The 18,875-nt window shown below is 44.3% G+C and overlaps 2 protein-coding genes across 4 annotated transcripts in view; both read right to left on the reverse strand.

Annotated features, from left to right (window-relative positions):
• The window catches only part of PRDM1 (PR/SET domain 1), a 346,876-nt gene that overhangs the window by 171,247 nt on the left and 156,754 nt on the right, over positions 1 to 18,875 (reverse strand). Inside the window, exon 1 of one of the 3 annotated variants that reach the window (XM_085611246.1) lies at positions 4,302 to 4,445. The exons of the other annotated variants lie outside the window; for them this stretch is intronic. The gene's annotated coding sequence lies outside the window, so the exon portion shown is untranslated. Of the gene's footprint in view, positions 1 to 4,301; positions 4,446 to 18,875 lie in introns of those variants that run through there. 3 annotated transcript variants of the gene reach the window in all.
• LOC146817780 (uncharacterized) lies at positions 17,511 to 18,155 on the reverse strand. The gene has a single exon (XM_085609680.1). The coding sequence runs from the start codon at positions 18,153 to 18,155 to the stop codon at positions 17,511 to 17,513; it is 645 nt and encodes a 214-aa protein (XP_085465806.1).

Below are 18,875 nucleotides of genomic sequence, written 5' to 3' on the forward strand. Positions count from 1 at the left end.
CCGCTGGCCAGTCATCCAGCCACCTCTGTGCTATCATTACCAGCCAAATCATTTCCTTTGTGATGCACTCTTCAATTTATATAGTTATTCCACTGCAATATTTTTTTTCCACACTGGTATTGCGCACAGACATGCTTTTATTATCATTACTTTTTTATATTTTATTTTATTGTATTGCATCTATACAGCGCTTACTACCCCTGATGAGGCGTCAAAGCGCTTTTTTGGTCAATTGCACGCTACTCACAAAAACCAAAAGAATTAGTGGTGAATTCGTATAGTTAAATATGAAATTAATTTGAGTGGTGGATATGTTAGTCTGTTAATTGGATTGAGAATGATAGTGGAGGGGTAGAAGAGGGAAAGGTTTGCATTTATATAGCGCTTGCTACCCCTGATGAGGTTTTGAAGCAATTTTTGGTAGGTAGCACGCTACTCCGGAACACAAACAGGATTAATGGTGAATTAGTCTAGGGAAATATGAAATTAATTTGAGCGGTGGACATGTTAGTCTGTTATTTGGATTGAAAGGATAGTGGAGAGATGGAATAGGGAAGGGTTTGGATTTATAGATAGTGTTTTATACTATACTTCTGCCATTTCTGAGCACAGTTAAGAATTAGTGTTACTATTTATCAATTTAATTGTACTCAATGTACCAACTACAGGCAGGGGGAAGGCTGAGTCGGCCTCGCTGGGATTTGAATTTATGATGTGAGGATTATTTCATTTTAGAACATTCAACTTACTAAACCATCCTGATGACTAAATATACACTTTAAAAAGTAAATAATGCACATTGATTAGAAGATACAGGTTTTTTTTTACACCACAGAATGATAGGCTTGTTTCAAGATGTTTGGAGTTTTAACTGTGTTTTCAGCCCGACGGCAGCCTGCAAGAATTCCAGGGAATGGCACACAGAAGATTGTGTTCCAAAACACGGTGAGTATTGCGGTACAGAGCTGAGTGCGACCTGGACAAGACAGACAGTGGTGTCCTGCACACATTATAAGGAGTTCTCACGAAAGTTCACAAACTGTCCCAGCCCGATAGTCCTTAAATAATATTATGATATTATAGCACACTTCCACTAGCTCGCAGGTCATTCTTTGTGGCAGGGAGATGATGTAGTGCAAATGGAGAAGTTAATTCTGAATAAAAGATGGAGAACTTGCAGCTTCTCTTCAGGGGCGTATCTTATTCAGTGAGATTCGGGGATGTAGGGCTAGACTTTCCCAACAGCTACTGCAGTGAACCCAAGTGGGCAGTGGTATGGCTATAGAGGGTGCCTAGTGCTTAATTTGAGCCGATGGTTTCCAGTGGTCAGAACCGGCACTTAATTGTCAATACCGGGGCTTGTAATAGTCTGCCAAATGGTGGCATTATCTGTCAAATTTAAAGATGGCACAACTACAGTTGTTTATTAAATCAATATACATAAAAAATGACTATTGGCTAAATTGTCACACTAGTAGGAGTGAGATGGTTAGTAGTTGTTTTGGTACTGTTGTTGACAGCGCTGGCAGGGGCAATGTGTGTTGCAAGCTGCAGTGGGAGTGGCCTCCTGATGAAAGCCCTGGCACTTATTTTTTTCCTACAAATTAAGCACTGAGGGTGTCATCTCCAGGTTGTAGACTCCAGTCGAAATGAGAGGTGGTTGCCTACCTGGTACAGTGATCTGTGTATAACCAGCAAGTCACATATTCTACTGCTAGTAAGATAGCTTGGTGGGTTAATGCAGGTGCTGCACTAATATGTGTGCTTTTGTGCGCGTTTCTCGCTTTCTCTTCTCAAGTTTGATTTTATTTTGATAGTATGTATTTCATGTAATGTGGTCTCCTAAGAGCAACAAAGCACGTTGCAGAGAGCACTTTTATGTTGGCAGGAGTACCTCAAATTTGATATGTGTACAGTGAAAACTGTTGTGTGAGCGAGGCTCTGTTGAAATGTATTTACCCCCCCACCAAAAAAAAATACTGTGATATAGAGGTGAGGAATAACAACATGGTATTGCAACATTTGCTAGAATATTTAATGTACAGTTGTCTTTTACATTACATGTATTTGTAAACAGAAGAGCGCTGAACAGAGAATCATTGATATTGCACCCACACTCCCATCATTTCCTATAGCATAAAGTATGTGTGAACATTTTGGGGCAAGTCCACAAAGAACATAGTAAATCTGCTCTCTTAAAAGCAATCGCACTTATGGATTCAAATGTACTTCTTTTTTTTGCAATTCACACACATTGACGGGAGTATATCTTGAAACCTGCACCAGGTGAAGGTTTCTATGCCTACTACTAGGAATGTCATTAAACAAATCACCCTTGGACTCCTATTCCCAGTGTGCAGAATTCTAAATACCATTGAATTAAGCATAGGGGGAACGGAGCTTGCTGTTTAATCGCACAACCTTTTAAACAAAACATTTCCCCATCGAGAAAGGCCTTTCCCAACTCCCCCATCAAATCTGGGGGCACTATGTCCTTCTTTCCATCATGGAATGGAAGTCACTCCAACCTTTGAGTGGGGTCAATTGCTGATCATTTCCAGGGTGGGAAATAGTTGGATGGGTGTGTGGGAATACCTGCAAACCTAAATGTTTATGGGCGTTCCCAAACCCACGAGGCTAACCATGACTCGACAGCCCACTTCCCACCCTTATCGTGGGATTTACTGCTGTGGATTTCTCCACACTTGTGGAAGAAGTAAAACTATTTACGCCTGCCTGGAAACCTTTGGTGAATTCCTGGCAGGAGTAAATGGAGGTATTTTGTAAAAAAAAAAAAGTATGTTTTCGGAAGAAAAAAATACATTTATGGAACTGGGCCCTTGTGTTGGAGAGACTAGATCTACGTAGGTAGGCATAAAATAAACAGGTAGAAACATTTTGCTAGGTGAAGTGTAAATGTATAGCTTTACATGTAAAAGTCTTTTATATATTAGCTCGGTATAGAGCTGGTATCAGTGGCTTTCAATGACACTAGTGGAGGGTTGTAACATTTTAAAAACCAGAAAGCTTCCCTTGTCCAGGTGTCAGACATCTTTGCAGTGAGGGCAGCATTTTCAGTTAAACTCACCACAGACACTGCCTCAACCCGACACGGAGGCACTGGGTCAGACCACAGAACTGAGAATACATTTATTAGGGAGGGGTGACACCCCACACATCCCTTTAGAAGATAGGCCCCGGTTTCTCTTCCTTAAGATGCCTTAATAAGGGTCCTACAAGAGGCTCTGCAGAAGTTAGTGGTTTTACATGAACTTGTATATGATTTGGAGCCAAGGATTCTGAGAGGTTCCGTAGGCGTGCATACACTGTGGTTTGATTCACCTCACCTTAAGGATGGATATTCCTTGTTTCATGGAGTTATTGCTTGGAGCTGACTTGATATTATAGGACTATGAGCACTCCAGGTCATTCGGGACACTCTTTCTACTCCAGGGCTTGTTTGGTTAACCTAATACTTTATGGATTTTGTAGTCTTGTTTTGCTTCCACTGAACTAATTAGACAAGCACATCTGAACACAATGACTTCAGGTAAACAAATCAGGACTGGATACAATCATATTGAGCTAGAGTGATATGGACACTCTACAGAATGTTGCTTCTACTCCTAAAGATTTATTTGCAAACTTGGTTGGTTCATGACCACAACAGAGGGGATTCACCAGAGAAATACAGTTGATAAAAGCCACTCAGCAATAGTAAGTTATTAGTCTCCATAAAACAAAGAAGGTAAAATATTGCAAAAATGTTATTCTGTCCATTGATTGGGCTTTCTTTGAACCACCAACCCATTGTGCAGTGGCACAATCTGGGAGTAGTAAGTCAGGAGTGATTAGCCGAACAAAAGCTTCTCAATTGTATTTATTAAGAATTTTTACTGGCTACAGAAGGAAGAATTGGCATAAATGGAAAGGGACAAATTCTTTCAACGAGTAAGTGTAAAGTGTGGGAGTGGGGGCTGGTGTCATATGAGCTGCAGGTAATGTGCAAGGCTGGGAGAGGAGTTAGTCACAGGACATTGGTCAAAAGAGCAAGATGCAATTATATGCAAACTCTCACTAGGCCTGTGACACTGAACCAGATGCACACGTCTATTGCTTATTTATTAGCTTAGAATGAAGACAAGAAATGCCTTTGGGAAACATATATTAACGCTGTGTAAACAAAAAAAATGCAAAATGTAATGGACTGTTCTGCCCACAATAATACAGTAATGCTTTACTCTAACCCTCTCTAAAAGGCGGCCCAATCTGTGCAACATTACATGTGAATCCTTGTCTACCTTGCGTCGCAGGACCCCTCTCGCCTGATCCAAAACTGGTCCACGAGTAGCAAGATGGTGTGATGGTTCTGGAGTAGATGGGATGGTTCATTAGATGGGTGGATGGTTCATGAGGTGGCTGGATGGCTCATGAGGAGACGAGATGGTTCATGAGATGGTGGGATGGTTCATGAGGAGACGAGCTGGTTCATGAGATGGATGGATAGTTCATGAGATAATGGGAATTATGCAAATCAAGTATCCAGAATATATGCCGGCATTCACTACCCACATGATTCACAACACACTGTACAATGAAGAATCCCACTAGAGGGTTTATGGAGTTGGGCTCATTACATGGCTGAAAATGTTATGAACCACAAAATTACAGGGGACAGACAGCACAATGGTGTGCAATGGACTTGACAAAACTTTAACAGAAACACTGCACTGTTACAAAGACTCATATCCTCCTCTGCTTCCTATTATTCAGCGTCTCTCCTAGCTTTTATGTTTTTCAAAACACGAAGTCTGCCTGGCGTTTCCAAATATGAAAACTTGTAAAAAAGTGGGAGGTAGGCGTTCTGCAGTTAGGGGCATATCACAAAATAATGGGGACTGCATTTAAAATATGGTGAATGGGCCCTGAAATTTATGACAGCCACAGTATAACTGTTGAATCTTAAGCTGCCCTCCACACCCAGAAACAAAAGCAGGTTCTTAATTAGATTGTGGTTCTAACCTGCATTCAGAGTCTGGAGCCCTCGGTTGAATGAGTGGCGGTCTGACCTGCTGTCAATGCTAGGTGCCCTTCGGATGGGCTGCAGGGTAGAAACCCCATCGTGGGTGGCATTCCCATTTCAGGAATAATGGGAGGTGGAACACCACTATCTGTACTTTAAATGTGGGGGGAAGGCCGTAGCTCTGCTGTCCATAGAGGGTAGTTATTCAGGCGCTACATGGTTATATCAATTCACAAAAAGCATGAAAATATGAGACTATATGAAAAATCCACAAGTATATGCAATATCTGGGGAAATAAATGGGTAGTACATTTAAGTTGATTTGCATATATACTCGTCACAGATTTATATTTACTGTTGTTGTTGGGTCACTACTCTAAAACTGGTGAAGAGCTGCTTTTTGGAGCGGTTAAACAATGCTAGATAATGAAACAGTTTACAGACCTTGCGCAGGAAGGCTGCTGTTACTAAGAGGGGCAAGCACAGTAGGTGGGCGCAGTGTGTTGAAACACGATGGGTCAAATGACAACACTTTTTGCGCACCTATATTGGTCTTCATTGAAAAAGTTTATCAGGTGCTGCAAATTGGAGATTCTACTGATATTTACATATGCAAGTTAGAACTTATGACTGTGGAAAGCTAACAAGAATGGCAGATTTTCTACAGTCGTATGTTTAGAGAGTGGAATTGGACCATGGATGTGCCAATGGGAAGGGGAAAGGGTGGTCACCTGGGAGGCACTGGACACCCACAAAGCTACAACTTTGTGGACCTTCAGAAATGTTCCAAACTCGTTTTTATAACCAATCTGAACATTTACTGCAAAAATGTGTGCCAGCTACATAAGAAAAAAAATCACATTTTCTGAGCATGTAGATGTAGGCTTATCGCCTTTCGGAAAAAATAGTTTCCAAGTGGAGAAAAAAAGAAATGGTCCCTTTCAACCCTAACCGTAAACGTGTGATTTTCTGACAGTAGAACCTCCTGGATTTTCCTACATTTAGGTTCATATACCAATGGATTTATGCAAACCCCCAAAAAGTAGTTACAGCACAAACGCGGCAGTAGTAAGCCCAAAATGGCCCCATAATGTTTAACGTGCCTAGAAATCCCGACATTTTGAGACCTTCCCTTTCTCTTTGTGCAGCATTGCAAAAACTTTGGAAAACAAAGGCAACCCAGTCAAGGGTCATTCCCACGAATCTCCAAACATGACAGGAAGGTTAGTTAATAAACACTAGCTCGCCGCAGCAATTGCACCAATAAATTGTTCAATTGGGCGAATGTCCACAGGCAAAGTTCCAAGCACCCCTGCAGTTGTTTAGTTAGCAAACGTTTGCATCACTCAACAAACAGAATTCTGCAAGTCTCGGGGCTCTGCGTCCATTCAGCGCAGGCAGCACTGATCTCACCTTATATCCCTTCAAGGCTGAGCTCAGGGGCTGTTTAACAGCGGCTCAACAGGTTTGCGAAATAGAGAACTTTCATCCAAGATTATGATCCCAGTCAATGGATTTATCACCCTCCCATCATCAGTTTCCTTGAGAGGCATGCAGAAACAGAAGAAGGACTTGTGTTGTAAATCAAGCAGTTGCACAGACTAAGCATCATGCCCTCCTCATGCTGTAATACAGTACAACTGTGAATTCTAGGCACTGCCATTATCAAAATAAGTAAAACATTGCTCACTAAGGAGTCAGAACACAAGGAGGCCAGGAAGCCTGCTGAGAAATTACAGCTTTTTGGTCAGATGTATCTATATACCTCATACATTTATTCAGCTTTGACACAGCCATAAGGGGAAGAGTATGCGCTGCATAAAAAACAGTGAAAAACTAGCAATGAGTTTGGGAGTCAGGAGTCTGAGCAGAGAGCAATCCACAGATTAGTGCCAATGCCAGAAATTCAAGGAAGCCATTTAAGCAGGAGTCTCTTGCAGAAATGGGTCTTCAACGATGCTAATACATAGGCCCCAATGAAAGCAAGTAAACTGACTCTACTGGCCCTTGGTAGGGTGATGTTCCATCGGAATATCCGATTTAGAATATTGTATGACAAGAGCATCGCAGAAATACCATCCATTCCGAATTTTCAGGATAACCTTTAACTATGTAAGTGAGTTTAGTGTATTTTCTTAATTGACCTTATGTTTGGCTACTGAAAATCTGGCATGGAACCTCTCTCCCCCAGGCCTGATGTTTAACATTCATCTAATCTTTTGAAAAACCTACAACTCTAAAGACAAGCAGCACCAGATGTAAATCAGCTTATGTATTAGATATTTAAAAAATACTTAGTACCACTCACCATTAAAATGGCAAAATTGTTAATTATTTCTGGAAAGAGACTCGTACACCTTTTGATCAAATTCTACACAAACAATGGACTCCAGAATTAGTCTATTGCTTTAGGTACATAACCAACGATGATTAGCCAGTGCCTCTACAAGGATGACATGTCTCTCTTAGATATCCTAATCACAATTGGCCTTAATTCTATTAATTGGGAATGGAAAGACTTCAGAAATGTATCTATTCAAACGTGGTGAGTGTGCACACAATTCACCGGAATTGCTGACAACTCTCTCAACATATCTCTGTGACTTCATACAACAACATATGGAGTAAGCATGACAAGTACATATCCTCTCAAAAAAACCTCCGATGAACTTGTGTATCTTGCAATTCAAATAGAAACTATATATAAGATAGGATCAACCATGTTGGCCCTTACTCCCCTCATCTTTTCTCTCGTTCTCTTCGCCTATTTAAAAGTTCATCTTTACAGTCTCGTCTTCTCTAATTGTTTTCTATTACTATCATCTGGTATGTGATCAAATGCTAAGTATGCACTCCACTGTAAAAATACAGTAAGTTACTGTTATCTAAATATATAAAGGCAAAATGTATGATATATTTCCTTTTTCGTTATTATGAAACATTGCTTCCCATGCCTAAAGCTTTGTATTTTGAAAACCCAATAAAAAGCTTGAAATAAAAAAACACAAGGGTCTGCGGGGTTTCATATTGAAATATACATGCATATCTTTAAATAATCATATGACAAATAATGCATGATATTCAATATGCATATATGTAATAATGCAAGTGGAGAGATCCACCACCAAGGAACCTCATCCACCACTTCGAGAAACGCGTAACTGACTAAAGCTGTTCCCTTGGGATCAGCCTGGCCAATTTAGAAATAGGAGCCGGACAGTGGAAGATTTTCTTTTCCAGAGCCATCACTAGCACTAAATCTGGTTGAATAACAACTTAAAAAGTTGTACCCACCAAACTTGTAGAGGAAAAAATACCCATAAGTGATTTCCAGTAACATTTTCAAAACTTACAACTCCAAAGTAGCAGGTAGCTCTGGCCAGACATCAGTTGACTCAACGAAAAGTCAAGAATTTCTTCCACCATTGAAAACTGAATGTCCGGTAATGGGAGAGGTACTCTATTGTACATGTGTAATATGCTCAGAATAGGACAACGGATATGGGATTCATTACTGCGTATAAGAGTTTCACAAAGTTGGAAATTCCCCCAACTACTCCAGACTTGATTTCTGCATTTGCGACATGCTGAGTTGGCATCTTCAAAGAATTATAATTTGAAACATAGACTCCCATACATCCGTGCTGCTACATTTGGGAAGAGTGCCTCAGACTGTGTCAATGTGGAAAGACATATGCTGGCCAACTGGGAAGGTGATGCTGTTGTGTTTGTGTTATTAGATGCATGTTCGAGATAATAATGAACATACACAGCGTTTAAAGGCGTTCACTTACTTCCATTTTACACATCTAACAGCAATTTGATTCTGTTTATCATTTCCAAACCAACACAACAATTATATCATATTTTGAATGATAGAGTACTGCTGGTACTTTTTCATTTTGGCCCCAGTTCTTATATTTTCTGTAATAGAATATTCAGGTGGAAACTTGTAATTGGGGGTGGGTGGAACTCGCAAAGTTTCAAGCCACAGAATTTTTTTAAGTTGCAGAAAAACTCCGCAAGATTCTACGGCATTCCACCAAATGCCGAAAAATATGCAGCTGGTGCTGCTATTTTGCACCGGTAGCATGAGCAGCACAGAAAATCAGCGTGAACGGCACCATGCGTTGCGCAAGAGTGCGCGTCCATTCTAGTTGATTTTGCTGCCGCTCAAGTAAAAAAATCTACTAGCGCTGCAGCACATTTACTTGAACGACAGCTCTCCAACACGCGAATGCTCACAAACGCCCAAGTTAGAAAAGCGCACTATGGGGATACCAAATCTCACTTGCATGTTCTGGAGCATCGCAGCAGATAAATTGCACCACGTGGTGATTGGTGGAATTTGGTCAGAACTCTGCATTGAAGAGTTAACACAGAGTGGCCAAAATTCCACCAAGTCTGCTGGCGGAAAGGAACATTCTGCCCACCCTTAATTGTAACATTGTGTTGGATGCACTATATTCACAGGTTGAGGTGGGTGCCTATTGTGGAGTCCTGAGTTCAATGTCCTACCGGTCATCTGTAGAGCACAATCCAGACTGAGGGCTCAATATATTTGGCTAGAGTATGTCTGAAATACTATAGCGACGTCTTATCCGGAACTCTATGCTTAATGAATGCAGTCACTCACTCACATGCTCACTCATTCAATACTAATTGTGTCTGGTATGGAGAATATAGAACACTGAACTTCCACTACCCATTTCCGAAAAACAGAACATTATTGGAAACAATTACACTTTTTAACCTAATCAAATAGGTTGTTAAAAAAGGCAATAGCTGTCTTGTCTAACAGCCTGATTTTAGCACAGGCTAGAACTATGATTTCTTCTTTTCCCCCATCCAGCTAAATCAACTGGATCATAGTCATATCCACAACAGGTTCTAGTAAAATGCTATACCCACGGCACCACACACAACCCATCTTGCACTATAGCTCAAAAGCATCCAATCATCCCCTTCAACATGCATTCAAGAGAGCACTATAAATCTACACTGAAGACTTCATTTGACCCTGCCACTCCAAAATGAGAGCACTTAGGGCCTTATTGTTGTGTGGAGGTAGGACATTGGCCAAAGAGTAGCAGATTTCTCACCTGCAGTATTATGAGTGCATTAATCTTAATGACACTCTAAATTCGGTGGGCGGGACATATGCCACTTCTTGGCAGATGTTAGCTCTGTCAAACTCTAAATAAGGTGCTTAGCCTTGAACATAGTGCCAACTGGACTCCAAGTCCATTCTGCCCGAGCTCTTGGGTAATACAATACCCACCTTCAGTCTAAAGGGCATCAGAGACCAATACTGGCTCCTGGATAACCCAACAACACTTTGAGACAAAGAGGGCAGGGGTAGGAAAGAGTGAGAGGGAGGAGAAAGAGAAGTGCTTTTCTTTCTGGTACCAATCTTAGGAAAAAAAACACAAGAAACTCAGAGAAGCAACAAAAACAGAACCCCCACAGTTAAAAACTGAGCAAGTATCGGTCACATCCAGCTTGCATTTGTTTCTCTGCCTGAACTGGGCATCTCTCTGGTCATTCGAATGTGCTCTCTTATAAGCTCCCTTTATCGCCAACTCAGGAGCGCCCCTTTGAATGGACCCAGGGCCACAAATGGCTTTCCAAGTTTGCCCATGACACAACATAACACTTAAATACATCATTAGGATGTGAGATGGACTGGCCACATTGAGTGCACTCTTGATTCTAAAGCAGGTTAGGTGGTGTTATCAGGCTTACAACAAGGTCTGGATGGCACCATCAAGCTATGCCGATCTGGGAAAAATGACAAACAGTTTTAATAGAAAAGGAGAGATTCCATTGGTCTTTCAGAAGCAGGATCTCCACAGACAGCTACAGGAGGACAAGAATAGTTGTATCCTCTGTGTCCTATCAGCCAAGGGCTATCTAATGTTAACCACAGTGCAGTGTCTGGACCTAAATTAACATAGATGTAGCTATCTGTTAAGTTTATAACTTTGCAGAGTAAAATGATAATATATTTAGACTTAATGATACCCCTGCAAAGGAGTTTCAAATGGGTGATATATTCAAAGTAGAAGATTCAAGATGGTGCACTGACCTTGCTTAAGGGAGGTGAGGCATACTGTGTCTTTGGAATACAAGCATTCGCCCTGGGCTGTTGAAACAAATTTTATGAATTATACTATGGAAGCTTAAGACAATCATACTATGAAAGCTTAAGACCAAGAGTAGAAATGTGGTAGTTTGCGTGTTGCTATGTAGCAGGAAGGAGACAGTGAGAAGCAGAATGTAGTGCAAGGAAGCCAAGGTTGCTGGTGTCAAGGAGACAATTACCGAATCCTTGGGTTGCTGACTGCTGCTCATTGGGAAGACGGGAACTTTAGGCAGTTGGGGCAGCCGCGGCCTGTGCAGACGCAGCCTGTGCAGCACTGTGATAAAGAAGGTGAAATCACTTGTGGAGAAATAAACAAATGAAAAAGCACAAGTAGGAAGGGAGCAGGGATAAAAAAAGGGGTAACTAGTTATGATAAAGACAGAAAAGGTGGGTTTTAAGGCGAGATCTGCATGAGAGATTTGTTCAGTTACAGCTTTGCAGGTGGAGATAGCCACACATGCGGAGATAGTATACAATGATGCCAGTTAAGGACAGGTACCCATGCCCACAGTCTTGTAATTCATGGCATTGTCTACTGTTCAGTTCAGGGCCTGATGACCGATTCACCTACAGATGGAGTTGGCCAGGGCTTGGAGTGGAGCAGGTCCTGCCAGGTCTCAGACCCGATATCAATGAAAAACTGACTTTGAAACAGGTCCCTACTCGGCCCTATATTCATGATCTGAACATTTAAGGCAACAAGGCTCTTCACAACCTCAACAATTATTACAAAACCCCTTCAAGTCATCCATGGCAGTGATTCAGTCCCTGTTTACATTTCACATGTTTTATTTCATCTTACATCCTTTGCAAGTGTTTGCTCTTTCAAGATGCTGCATCTGTATTTTTGTTTTCATGTAACATATGACTCTTTATAATGTATACTTCTAGGAGTTTAGGTGAGTTCAGATTGTGGGTGGGTGTTTATGACAGGAAGAATTAAGAGCTCTGGAGCAGAAGTTGAAGGGTGTTTCAGTTTCTCAGAGTGCCTGTCAGTATGTCATAACTGTGTCCAGCCTACATGCTCATCCAGGAAAGGAAAACATCGTGTTAGTGGTGAGGAGAGAGACAGTGGCATAATTGTGAGAGAGAGTGAGAGTGGCGGTATTGTGAAGGGAATGTGACACAAAGAAGTACAATTAAGAATAACGGAGTGAGAAGATATTGGTGAAGAGAAAGGAAAGGAAAGTAAGAAACTGCGGAGGAATGTGGTGGAAGGGGAGATTGGGATTGCTTGATTACCAGTACGTACTACACAGACCTTAGTGATGTTTAATTAAGTGTCATATTTTCAGAACAGAAATATTTTCAATTCTAATAAGTCAATACAAAAATAATGTTGTTGCTCATTTTTCTGCTACTGCTACCAAGCATTAGAAAAGCCAATTGGTCTATCTTGTTTTAGGCCTATGTTTGTTGTTGTTTGATATGCCTGGATGCAGTGACGAAAAAGTCACAGAGGCATATGAATACTGGGCAGCTGCTGCAAGCTTCCTGAAGCACAGGACTGTATTATGAAGGTATGCCCTAAATTACAAAAGCCACGCCTCTTAAAAAGGATTTCTGGTTATCATCTTTAGCCTCGCCCTTTTTAGAGACACCCCCTCCACCAACATTTTTCATCCCACTTAAATCATTAAGGTGGGCCATGGAGCGGGCCCTAATTAAGCAAATCGTAGTAGGCAGATGCTTCACTGCACCGGTAGATGGTCCTTTTTGTTCAAATTGTATTGCCTGTTTTACACCAAACTGCAAGATTTTAACATTAATGTATATCTTTTGTTTAAAAAAACGTTTGGACTATTTCGCCTTTCAGAATTGAGTTTCTTAGTGTGTGGTAAAAAAATTCTGAAAGACTGAGAATTGTTTTCTAGAACACTCGAGCCTTCTTATCTTCTCCAACCATTTGTATCACCTTCACCTCTGAGACGTTGTTCAACCACCAAGGCGGGTGGGGTTACTTTTCCTAAATTTTTACAAGCCGTGGCCAACCTTTGCACCCCAGATGCAGACGCTGTTTTGCAAGAATCCCCGCGCTGAAGTGAACGCAGACTTTAAATGAACTTTCTACCCCGGCAAAGCAGTGTAAATATCCACAGGTACCGGGCCTTGATAAACCCGACCATAAAACGGACATTAGCAAAGAGAGCCGGGGCCTCGAATTCATTCTGAGCGATAAGGAATCTTGGGTAATCTTTCAGTTTATGCCCAGGGAAATGAGTGCACAAAACAGCTGAATTTCAGATCACAAAGTCTAGGCGCCCCAAGAGAAAACAACACTCCCTTTTGGAAATCAAAAACCACCCCAGCAGAGCAAGAATTGTATCTCCTCCTTACAAAGTATGCCTTTGTCCTGTAGGTTAATGGTATCAGATTCCCGATTGGCTCAGAATAATCTGAGTGAGAGCCACAGAGAATAAAAGATTTATAAATAGAGCTGTAGTAAAAGTGTTTACATTTGCACGTGTCTGGCACTTTACAATAACTGGTCTGTGTGATGTTATGAAGTGAAGAAGCAAATAATGTGGCAGCATGGTCTAGTTAAGACACAAATGTGTATTAACTGTGAACCTTAATTGTGGTTAAAGCTTTTTCAAAGCGTTGGCGCTGGAAGGTAACTTCTACCAGGAATGTTTTTTTATACCCAATTTATGCATAGAGCCCGGACCCCCCCATATCGCCCCCGTTCCACCCAATGTATGCCCACAAACCAATCCTTACTCCAAGGTGTGGGAAAATTAGGCCATGTTTAATACAAACAAGTTATTCATAAACATGACAAATCAATAACATTGATAAATTACTAGGCTATAAATTCTTGCATAACACATTTTAATGTCATAATGTTCTGAATTCATAACCTAATTTTCTTGTCCCTAATACCCTCCAGCACTAAGGGGCCTCCAGGCTCGCATCCCCCCCGCTTGAGAACCACGCAAGGCGCAACCCACCTGCGTCCATGAGTGGGGAGCCCCCCAGCCCTTGGTCCTTGTCCGTCTATTTCCGGGGGGCCCACACCTCGCCACCAGGCTGCCCAAGGAGGCTCGTGTGACCTGTCGCCCTTGCCTCCCCAGCAGCCGGTGTCCCCATTCTCCCTGCAGAGAGCTTACCATCACTCCCCTCAGTGCTGGCCTCAGGAGTATGCCAGCAGGCCTCCCGTTGTTATAAAAATCACAACTCTGTGACCCCTATTCCGCCACTAGGGTGACCAGGGCCCACAGGTCCTTCACCCTCCCCACCAAAGAAAAGGTTCTGCACAAAAACCCCTTGATCCACATGTCTGTGCCAATGTCCGATAAGTGGACTCCGTCATGGTGAAACATCTGGTCGCCTGATATTAGTCTGTGTGGAATATGACACAAGCGGCCCGATACTGAGCACAACCTGGCCAACTCCCCGTTGAGGCGTCTCACCGATACATTCAGGGCCCGGGATCTGACCCCCCCCCGACCAAACCCGGCGGGGGATCATGCATGACCAAGCTATCCGGGCCTGAGGGAATGTTCTCCCCAGCCAGGCAAATTCAGTCAATAAGCCCTCTCTTACTGCCATGCGGCCCAAATCCACCATGTCATTTCCTCCCAGGTGCAAGATGACCAAATTCGGGGACGGATGCCCCTCACGTTCTTGGGTTTCCTTAACCAGCTGGCGCAACTGCCGGATCCGCAAGCCGCCGACGCCTCGCCACACAAATGATGTTCTCTTTAACCCCGCCGGTTTGACCACTCGCTTCTGCCGCAGCCGAACCGTGGCGCGCCGGACGAACGAGTGTCCCAACACCCAGATTACTTTCGTTGACATACTAATAGCGAGGGAGAAGAAAAACAATGTCAGCATAGTCAAATCTATTACCGAATGTCCTTTCACAGTAACTCAGGCCGCACATAGCGCTTAAAACAGGATGATGACCAGCGCCCCACTTTCTTGACCGTCTCCGCCGGTAAACCTGCTCCCGCAGCGAGTGTTGCTGCCCCTATCCTAAAGGAGTGAGACGAATAACCCTTCAGATCCAACCCTAAAGCTTTCAATGCCCGTTGAAACACGGCCCTGAACTGAAATTTTGATAAGCAATCCCCCTGCTCGTGAATAAACAGCGCCTGCCCGCCCCAGCTGGGGCGTATTAATCGATAAGCTTCCATGTTGGCTATGGGGCAGGCTGCGTCACCTGGGGCTGGAGATAAGTGAATTAAGGACCCCTTCCCCAACGGGTCAGTCTTGGAACGCCTCAACACCACCTCTAACCCCCCAGAGACTAACTTTGTGTCCTGCCATTGGAGTCCGCCTGCATGGTCAACTTTTGACGCTACCACCAATTCGCCCAGGCGGAAAGCCCCATAAAACGCTAGGGAAAAAAACCGCCCTGAACAGAATGCATTCATAATGAGATGTGCACACGGACTGTAGCACCCCCAGGATGTCCCTTAGTAATTTCACATTCAGAGGCCTCCGCATGTCCTTCTTTGCCCCTTCCAGCCTAGCCCAGCCAGACAGGGCCCTCCTTACCACAAAGGTAGCCCCTGGGTCCTGCATCCCTGCCACCTTTGCAAAGAAGCTTATCGCTGTCACGCGCGCCCTGGCGTAAGACGCCGGTCTACCCCGTTTCCTAAGCGCCATTAAATACTCCCAAAGCGTTACAGCTGAAAAAAGGGGGGAGCGGCTTGAGTGCCCCACAAAAGTCTTGTAATCTCTGAACTGCTGCTGATAAGTTCTTCTCGTGCTTTCACTCAATGATGCTCCCACCAGTCCTGCTAATCCGGGACTCCAATCCTCCACAAAGACGCTGGGAACACCGTCATCTGCTCGTCCGCCTGCGGATGATACTTCCTGAACTCCTGTAACTTGAGGCGAGACAAAGCATCAGCGGCTTGGTTATGTACACCAGGGATATGTGCTGCTTTGAACACCAAATTCAATTTCAAACAGGCCAGAACCAGATGCTTCAATAACCTTAACACATGCTTACAAGTGGCCCCTTGCCTATTGATGGCCTCCACTACCGCCATATTGTCAGACCAAAAAATTACCGTCTTATTCTTAAAAATTGGTGCCCAAATTTCAACTGCCACTATATTGGGAAAAAGCTCCAAGAAAGCGATGTTTCTAGACAAACCGCTCTCATGCCAGGCCATCGGCCAATCACCCCTACACCACTGTGTTCCCAAAATTGCCCCAAAACCAATGCTGCCTGCAGAGTCAGTGAGCAGGCCCAAATCAGAACTGGACATCGCCGGCTCGGGCCAAATTACCTTATCATTGAAGTCCTTCAAAAATTTACGCCAAATCCTTAAGTCCTCTTTGACCTCTGCCTGTAGTCTCACATGATGATACTTCTGAGTGAGGCCAGTCATGGCGCGAGCAATGGATCTTGAAAATGGTCGGCCCATGGGAATGATTCTCAATGCAAAATGTAGCTGTCCCACTAAAACCTGGAGTTGATGCAAGGTGACCTTGGGACCTGCTAGTGCAGCGTCTATGGCTTGTGAAAAGGCCCTAACTTTGTCTAACGGCAGCCTGCATTCCCCCGCTACGGTATCTATTTCAATCCCCAAGAAGGACAGGCTAGTATCGGGACCCACCGTCTTCCCAGGGGCCAGAGGCACTCCCATTTCCTCAAACAAGGCTACCAGCTGGCCCAAAGCCCACCCACAACTTTCTGAGGCAGGAGGGCCCATAATCATGAAGTCATCCAAATAGTGCACTATCTCCTTGTGCCCTGTCCGTACCACAAATAGCCACTGTAACATTGTGCTAAACATTTCGAAATATTTGCATGACACTGCGCATCCCATTGGCATGCATCTGTCATAGTAATACCGGGAGTCTACCTGGAAACCTAAGAGATGATAGTCTTCTGGATGCACTGGCAAGAGCCGAAAGGTAGACTCTACATCGGTTTTTGCCAGCAAAGCGTTTGGCCCCAAGTCTCGCAGCTTCTGCAAAGCCGCGTCAAAAGAGGAGTACGTCACTGAGCACAAAGACGGATCTATGGCGTCATTTACCGATGCACCCTGCGGCGCTGATAAATTGTGTATCATTCTGAATTGCCCTGGCTCTTTTTTAGGTACCACCCCCAGGGGTGAGCAAACAAACCCAGGCAGTGGTGGCATCCCAAAAGGACCCGCCACCCGCCCCAGGTCCTTTTCCTTTTTTACCTTACTTGCCACCACCTCTGGGTGCATACGTGCTGACAATAAATTCTTACAGTAGGCCACTGGTGGTACCCCCCACGCAGGAATGCGGAAGCCTACCGAAAACCCCTCGTACAAAATTCTGGCTGCCTTCCAGTCAGGGTACTGATTTAGCCAGAGCATCAGTTTCCCTAAGTTGACCGGAGTAGGTAATTCATTGTGCAGGGGGAGGCTTGGGATCCCTCCCTTTTTCTTTAGATTTTTTGAGACAGTTGAACTCTGGGTGGGAGGGGTGGCCGCAGTAAGCGCATGCGTGTTTGAACTTGCATGTCCCTGGGGCCCAGGTGCATGTTTTTCGATTAAACGCCCAACATGTCCCTTTTTTCTCCCCCGGGCCTCCCTGGGATGTCCGAATGGGCTGCCTCACAGGCGTCTTGTTCACGCTTTCCAACCATACATTCACCTCCGTCTGGTCCCACCCCATGTCAGGATCCTCCACTTTGGCCCACCTAAAATCCCTGTCATAGTCTATCCAGGCCAAACCCCCATATGTAACATGCGCCTTTAAGATCTTGTTGGCGTAACATATCAAAGGTACAGCCAACTCTGGCTTTTTCTCAAGCATCACAATGGAGAACACATTAAAACCAAACAGCCAATTGGTGATGGATTCTTCCACCTTTGGCTTTCTCTCTCTAAAGAAACCCTCTTTCCTGTCCTTCTCTCTATTGTCCTCCTCCCTCCGCTTGGGCCTAATGAGTGAGAAAATGTCCACAAAATCACCTTTCCAAATCTTTTCCCTTATGTCCTGCGCTACGTGTGCCGCCAATTTACCTCTTTTTGACATGACTGTTTCCATGCCGTTCAAAACTCTACATTCATCACCTCCAACCTTATTTGCGCCATCCACTGCCTTACCTGCAGGGGGCACCTCTGACGCTGGTTGTGCGGGGGCCGCTTGACCCACCGCTGGTCCATTTGCGGTCGCCGCCGCCTCCTGCGCTCTACCTAAGAGAGACACCTGCTTGCTCAGCTCTGCCAGGACCCCACCCGTCCCTGCCTGTGAAGCCCATGGGGCAATTGCTGTGCTGCTTATCGCTGGCGCCCCCAGCTGAGCTAACAATGTTGCGACCGTTGCTAATATATTAGCGTTAGCCACCTGACCCCCCCCCTGCCGATGTGCTAGGGACCTGCCCTTCTGCTATCCCATCCCGCATGACTGGCGGCACCCCTGGCATTGCGGCAGAAACTGGGTTCTCTGGGACTATGGGCACAGGGTTGCTCATGGCTGGAGTCAAGGCCTTAATGGCCCCCCTGATTTCGGCCAAAATAATGCTGACGTCATGCCTCTCAATCCCTGATCCTCCATCCCCTGAATGTCTGGGCAACTCATGTGGTACCGCCGGAGCCATGACGGGCTCAGGCACCGGATTTGTCATAGGTATGGGGGCCACAGGTGCCTGAGGTACTACAGGAGCAGGCGCAGGTGGAAGTATGGGAGCTACCGGTGCCTGGGATACTACAGGAACAGGCGCAGGTGGAAGTATGGGCGCTACCGGTGCGGGAGGTAATGCAGGTA

The sequence above is a fragment of the Triturus cristatus genome, chromosome 6, assembly GCF_964204655.1.
Source record: "Triturus cristatus chromosome 6, aTriCri1.1, whole genome shotgun sequence".
Lineage (NCBI taxonomy): Eukaryota > Metazoa > Chordata > Amphibia > Caudata > Salamandridae > Triturus > Triturus cristatus.

What these genes read in the sequence shown, in the direction of transcription:
- LOC146817780 (XM_085609680.1), bottom strand. Translation starts at nt 18,155, where the DNA reads ATGGAAACAGTCATGTCAAAAAGAGGTAAATTGGCGGCACACGTAGCG.